This window comes from Triticum aestivum, chromosome 7D (assembly GCF_018294505.1).
Source record: "Triticum aestivum cultivar Chinese Spring chromosome 7D, IWGSC CS RefSeq v2.1, whole genome shotgun sequence".
NCBI lineage: Eukaryota > Viridiplantae > Streptophyta > Magnoliopsida > Poales > Poaceae > Triticum > Triticum aestivum.
The window spans coordinates 13,249,496-13,256,654 of record NC_057814.1 but is presented as its reverse complement, the minus strand read 5'-3'; the positions used below and the strand labels follow the sequence as shown (position 1 = coordinate 13,256,654).

General features: G+C 44.1%; 1 protein-coding gene across 1 annotated transcript; it reads left to right on the top strand.

Annotated features, from left to right (window-relative positions):
• Positions 1-234: 234 nt before the first annotated feature.
• Positions 235-2,163, top strand: LOC123166079 (uncharacterized; the record flags this gene model as incomplete). The annotated part of the gene is given in 3 exon segments (XM_044583842.1): positions 235-704; positions 848-1,077; positions 1,321-2,163. Coding segments are annotated over 3 exon segments (1,291 nt in total), but the record flags the coding sequence as incomplete, so codon positions are not given.
• Between the last annotated feature and the right edge of the window lie 4,996 nt (positions 2,164-7,159).

Below are 7,159 nucleotides of genomic sequence, written 5' to 3'. Positions count from 1 at the left end.
GAGACAACCAAACTAGCTCTATAATCTATATCCACCCACTCACGGCCTGGGCCGAGAACCCGACCCGACCGGCCGACCCATCCACCAATTCCACCCCCCGATCTAGGGTTTCTTTTCCCCACCGCGCGGACACAAAACAAAGAGCGGCGGCGGCGGCGGCGGCGGCGGGGAGGAGCCGGCGTGGAAGACGATCGATCTCGGGGGCGGCGCGCTGGAGACGCAGATGGGTCCATCGGGTGGCGGGGTTAAAGCCAAGGACAAGTTCCGCTTTGGCTCGACCAAGGTTTCTCCCTTGCCTACGGTGAATGCCGAAGAAGTGGCTGCTGCTGCCGCTGCCAAGGGGAAGAAATCCAGGGCGAAGAAGGCTGCGTCGCGGATAGACTTGGACAAGGCTGAATCCCTTGCGTTTGAAGCCAAGATGAAGGCGAGGGAGGCTGCCAGGGTAGCCAAGGCCAAGGCCGAGGAGGCCGAAGAAGCTGCCAGGATAGCCAAGGCCAAGGCCGAGGAGGCTGAAGAAGCCGCCCGGGCCGCCAAGGCGGATGCTGAGGCGGCCGCCAAGGCGATAGAAGCCGCAGAAGAGGCGAGGCTTCTCTATGAGAAGGAGATGGAGTGGGCGCAGTGCGAGGAAGAATTGGACGCCTCCATGTTCCGCGGCCGCTGGAACCAACAGCACGCCCGCCACGGCGCCACCTTCCCGGAAATCAGTAAATCACCTCTTCTTACTTGCAATTACTTGCATTTTTCTGCCATCTATCAAATGAAACCACCAATTTTACATTGCAGCATATGCCAATCCATACTGTCATTACTTACATGCAACTAACTAGGCCATTATTGATTGATGCAGCATCTATCCCACCTATGCGTTACACTTACCCTACTCCCGAGGAGAAGGTCTACATCAAGACCGCGGAAACTCTGCAGATCGTTTCTCTCAAAATCGTGTCAATCAATGACGACTCTTTACGCTGGCCACTGCAAGTGTTTGGTATGGTTGCCGTGCGTGATATCTTGGATCACAAGCGCAACATTATCTTCCAGCGACAGAGGAATAACTGCCAAATCATCAATAAGAATGTTCGTATATAAATCTTTCATTCCTTCCTTTTATTTCCTTAATTAACCTGGCCTTCTCTAGCATCTTTGATATATCTGTGCTGCCCATTGTGCATTTGCCAATGTCAGATTTAGTGATTCATTAAGCTTCTTCTACCATATACTCTGTTATAAGATAGAGTAGATTGTTTGCATTCTACTCGATGCGGTCTTACTGTTGATGAACATTACTCTGTTATTTACTTGAATAGTTGTTTGGTGCAGGATCCGTATCTAGCATTGACAGGCCCCAGCCGTGCTGTTGCTGTGTCGATGGAACCTTCGCACATTGAGGTTTCGCTGAAAGTGAAGGGGACCACTAAATCTGATGATAAAGACCTAAGCGAGCTAGTTTTGAATTTTAGATCTGGATGCGTGCTTAGTGACGTTTACCCTAGCAGGATTAGCACAATTGAATTTAAATACGATCACATTATGTGCGCTGTGGAGGCCACGATCCGCATAAAAGTCACTGGTGGGTCTTGGCCAGATGGTTTTCGAGGTATGTTTACTGCCTACAACACTAGAGCTGATGACCTGAAAGTCAAGTTACTTGATTTTGGAGATGGTGGATTGCCTGTTGGTGCTGATGGCATGGTCAAGCTCTCACGCAGTGTGGTTTCGGTTGGCCTTGAGGAGATGCTCAAAGTCTCTGCCATGGCATATCCTATTAACGATGATGAAGTTGCTGATAGCAGTGAGGTAGCCTTAAAACCTGAGATGGCTGGTATAACTCCCCCAGGTTTTGTGCTGACGGTTGGCTCATGTAGTATGGAAGTGAGTGTTGCCTGGTCCCTTTTCCGTCGTCGATTCTGACCTTGAAAGGCTGATGCTGACAGGAGATCTGAACTCATTTGGCCTGCTGTACTTGTGTTATGATGTAGTGGTAGCCGAGATCTGCTCTACTTATGTTATGATGTGGTAGCTGACTAGCTGTTGCTTGGTGTATGCTAAGTGGTACTGTTGCTTAGGTGGTGTATGTTTAGTGGTACTGTTGCATTTGTGGACAGTGTAATATTTGATCACCTCGCTTTTGTTAATATTATTATGCATGGGTAATTGTCTTGAGGAAGCTGTTCGTAGACGCACAATCTTGATTACTTAATTTTTTTTATGCTTCATACAACTTGATATGATGGAAAATTGCATGACATTTCTTCTGGTATGCGAACTTTTTAGGGGAAAACCTTGCTGCCTTTTATTAACTAAGTGGCCGAGCGACACAATAATGTCTCGAATAGAAACAAGAAACAGGAGGAATAGAAAACCAAGTCTTACATAATTTATCAGGCAGCCATCCCCAGCTAGATAATGCGCCGCTCGATTACGTCTAGCCTAACACACAAGAAACTCATCCTAAGAGATCTAAGAGATAAGCTCCTTGATTTCTTCGACGAGAGGGCTATACCGAAATCTAGCCAGCCCCGAGTTCATCAAGGCCCGCGCTACCCCCTGATTATCAGTCTGCATGACAGTCTTCCGGGCTCCCACTTCGATGGCCAGCTGGATACCTCGATGACACGCCAACAGTTCAGCATGTTCCAGTCAGCAACAGATGGGGAAAATGGCATGCTCTACTCCCACAAACATGCCATGATGACCGTGCACGACCGCTCCACCGCCCCCTGAACCGTCCACCTTCGCCGTTGCCCCGTCGATATTCACCTTCATGGCTTCATCCGTCCTTGGTCAGGAGGCTGCCAAGGCTCTGTTAGCTTAACATGACTCCCTTAGCCGCATCAGGGGCCTTGCCAGACCAGTCCAGCAGCCATCTTCCAAGGGCTTGTTGCGAGTTGATTATATCCGGCAGACAAAAAACATTGTCATTGATACGAACTTGGTACAAGTACTGATGTCTAAAAAAAACTTGGTACAAGTACTTTCAGCTGGCTAAGAGCTTTAACATATTTTTTTATTGGCACTAATTTTTTTATATATACCTGCACTACAAGGGAAAACCATAGTAGTAGCGCTTGTTTTATAGCTAGCAGTAGCGCTTGTACGAGCGCTACCACTAAGGCGCTACAGCTAACTAGTAGCAGTAGCACTGGAAAGAGAGCGCTACTGCTATACCTAGTTAGCAGTAGTGCTTTCTTTGGCTCAGCGCTACTGCTAGTAGTAAGTAGCAGTAGCGTTTCTTCTGAAAAGCGCTGCTGCTAACTTTTCCTGTATTTTAAAAAATACAGCTTATTTTCGTTGTAGTTTTATATACAATAGTTTCATCAATTGATTTTATGACCATAATTAGTTATTATATAACAGTGGGTGAAATGAACGTGGAGTAGATTCAAGTGGAGGCAACATGTGGTGCATGTCGAAAGTACTACTCTAATCCAAACTTGATCTAGTTTGGATTGGTAGTACTTTCGATGTGCACCACATGTTGCCTCCACTTGAATCTAATCCATGTTCATTTCGCCTACTGATATATATATATAATAACTCATTATGCTCATATAACAACTTAGCATCATGCATCATCGATCATAATAATGAATAACTCATCATTGGTATCATAATAACAAGTCATACTCATCATCATCGATCATACAACTTCTACTCGATACCACATCATCATCATAGTCATCTAACCAATCCTACTCAGTTGTTCTTAGCACATGATCATGAGTATTATTAACTAGGACCTACTACCTTCTCTTAGGTAAAATATCATAAAACAAGATAGGCCCTGACTCTCCATTATGAAGAATGGAGATTATCCTGTCTCCAATTCTTGCCTTTCGCACAATGTTGCTTCCAAGTACCTCCTTACGACTGTCCTTACATTTTTTTCCATTTTTTGATTTTCATGTCTTCATTGGTTTTGGAAATCCGATATGGACAGGTGTGATTCGTAGGATGACCTGGCTGTATGTTCAAAACATCAAGGCGACCATTCTGATACATCAGATGAGGTACACAGTCCTTCGGAATTTTCTGTTGAAAAACATAGTAATAACTTTGTAGTTAGCAATGTAGTTAAGTTTTAAAAGAATTTATGAGCAAGCAGGTTCCTCTGCCGTTCCCAGCCATAACACACGCTGACATTTTCTTTTTCCGAAAAGGAACACACACTGACATGGTATGCTAACCTAGCATTGGACCTGTCCGCAAAAAAACTTAGCATTGGACCTACAAGGCTACAACCGTAGCCCCGCACAACACTGGTGGTTAGATTTTGGGGTTTCTATTTTTATGCAATTGGTTTATTAGTTGTGCTCAATTTTGAGCCCCGCCACTTGAACGCTCCTCACTTTTCCCCTCGTTCCTTGGCCACGGCCTCTCAAATGTCCAGACGAAGCATTCCGTCGGGTCAAAGCCCATCATTGACCGTTACTTGGATGACGTCCTGACAAGTAGGACCTGAAGAGCGCGCCAACGACGTCGCATCCCAGCCCGTGGGCTAAGCCAGTGCGGCACGTGTGCGTATGTGCTTAAGAGCCTGGTTCGGCCTGTTCAACATGCGTGAACAGTGTCAAATACCATTTTCCATTTCTAATCAAACTTACAAATTCATAGAACATTCATTTCAAATCCAGTTGAGTTGATTCAAGTTCCTAAATTCATCATATCTGCAGGCCTATATAATAGCTAATTTTTGTAATTATACACGAAGATTTTCTATATATTTTTGATTTAAATTTATATTTAATATATGTAGGACTTCATTAGAAATTCCTAATCAATTCCCTGTTGGTCCAACTCCAGTATGATTTTTTTTATAAATCCTTATTTGACCTCATTGATTTGCGTAACTATTTCAGAGTGCCTACAAAATAACACTGAAAAGATAGCTTCCAAAAGAGGCAGTTTTCCAATTTTTTGTTACAATAAAAATCATTTCTCAACTTTCAAAAGGAGGGTTTTTTTGTGAAGCGAGTGGAACAAATATGTCAATAAAATACAGCACATTTGCAGTTTAAATTTGAATTACTTTATGTAAAATCTCTAGAAATAGTGAATGATTTGGCACAAGTTCAAATTTGGCCATCTACTGGGCTGCCAGGTGTGTACATTGTTCTTTTTCTTTTTCTTTTTTTGTTTTCCAATATTTGTTGCAACATTTAAATTTTATGGTTCAAATGAACGCCAAATATTCTTAGTTTTCTTTAGTTTTTTTCAAACGGACCGAGCTCGTGTTTTGGTGTGGGATTTGCATTGGTTTGGTTTGACCAAGACAAATCGGTCACCCTTTTTATTCAAGATAAAAATGGAGACGCTCGAGCGAGATAGCTTGGCCCTTTGCTTTGTGCACATGCCCACATGTCAAAAACCAGCGAGATACAGGCTCCTAGCAATGACCGAACCTAATGACTGATTAGTGATGCTCATGCAGGCCAAAGATCTTATAGAAAAGCCTATGCTCAAGTATGGACGACACCCTGCTTGATATTTGTGCTCTCCTTTAAGCTGGCCCGCCCAACCTTTTCTTCCAAGCTCCGTCACTGGTCAGCACTAATCTCAATCACATGAACGACTACTTGCAAGCAATAGAATACACACATTACATAGATAAATATATTAATATTAAGCAAGTTGCACGAACAGAATATCCATTGATATATTCCCATATATATAGGGAACACACACATTACATAGATAGATATGATTATTAGGGCTTATAGTAGCGCCCTTACAGATAGCTTAGCCCTACGTTGGGCAACACTTGACATCTTCTGCCTTCGCCGCCATGTTCGCTCCTCGTCCTCGGTGTTGTAGGGGAGAGTGTGCATGCCGTTGACGGTGGGGAAGATGTGGTCGAAGTTGGTGAAGATGTTGTAGGTGGTGAAGGCGATGAACTCGCACCCACACCAGAAGACTTTGTCGAGTAGGAAGTAGGTGTCGAAGCGGTTGGTGAAGCGAGCAGTGAGGCCAATCACAAGGCCTCCGTTGCCCCGAACCTCTTCCACGCGGAACATGACCGGAGAACCACGTGGGAGGTGGTGGTAGCCGGCAGCGAGGAAGAAGTTCGCCAGCTCCGTCGGGCCTCTCCACCTTGAGATGGCCCACACGCATAGGGTGGCCTCCACTATGACCCCGACCGGGTACTGTCACTACAAGAAATATGTCAACTTGTGACCTTCTCTTAGTGACCGTGGGTGAATTGGTAATAAATCAACGACCATTTCGAACCAATTAGTCGTAAACTGTTTTGAAGGGTCCAAACCCTAAACCATAACGATCATTTTGATCAGAAAGGTCGTAATTGCCTTACACGAAATGATCGTAAAGCAGACAACGGTGACCGACAACCTTATTTCTAGCTGATAACGACCAATCTAAATGGTCATGACCTTGTAAATTGTGGTGCATTCCTATGACTGAGCGCCACCTCATCAATTTTGTCTATGTGTCATGTCTATGTGTCAATTTTCCTCTCATGTGTCTGGATAGCACTATGTTTAAATCTACCATTGACGGGGTGGGACCCATGCATTGACCGGTTGACCTACACCAACATACACGCCCGACCCACTACCTACATGACACGTGGGTCCCAGCACTGAACTGACCTGTTGGCCCCACCAAACTGGGACCCGCATGGCTCAAACGGAAATAGAAAAATAGAAAAGAAACACGAACAAAGAGGATTCAAACCCAAGTCACCCACAAACCACAACTGATCCTTACCACCACGCCACCAACTCAACTGTAATATGTAACTACAATCATTATTTTTATAGGATTGCGGCCGAGTGGTCTCGGGCCTAAATTGTGAGAGGCCCCCCCTTCTCTTCTATTTTTCCTCTTTAGCATTGCGGCCGAGTGGGCCAACGGCCCATAGCCTATTAGTGGAAAGATGTGATTAAAAAAAATGTGATTTTTGGAAAGATGTTCGTGAAATCATAAAATTTTTGTGTATTAAAAAAATGTTCATGATTTTGAAAAAATGTTTGCGCATTGAAATAATGTTCTTGAATTTGACCAACAAATTTGCGAATTCAAAATATCATCACAACTTTTCTTAAAATGCTCACAAAAAATGATCATGAATTTAAAAAATGTTCATCGATGCGAAGATTTTCATCAAGCATTTTCAGGTGAATCGTCGTTGCAAAGAAAA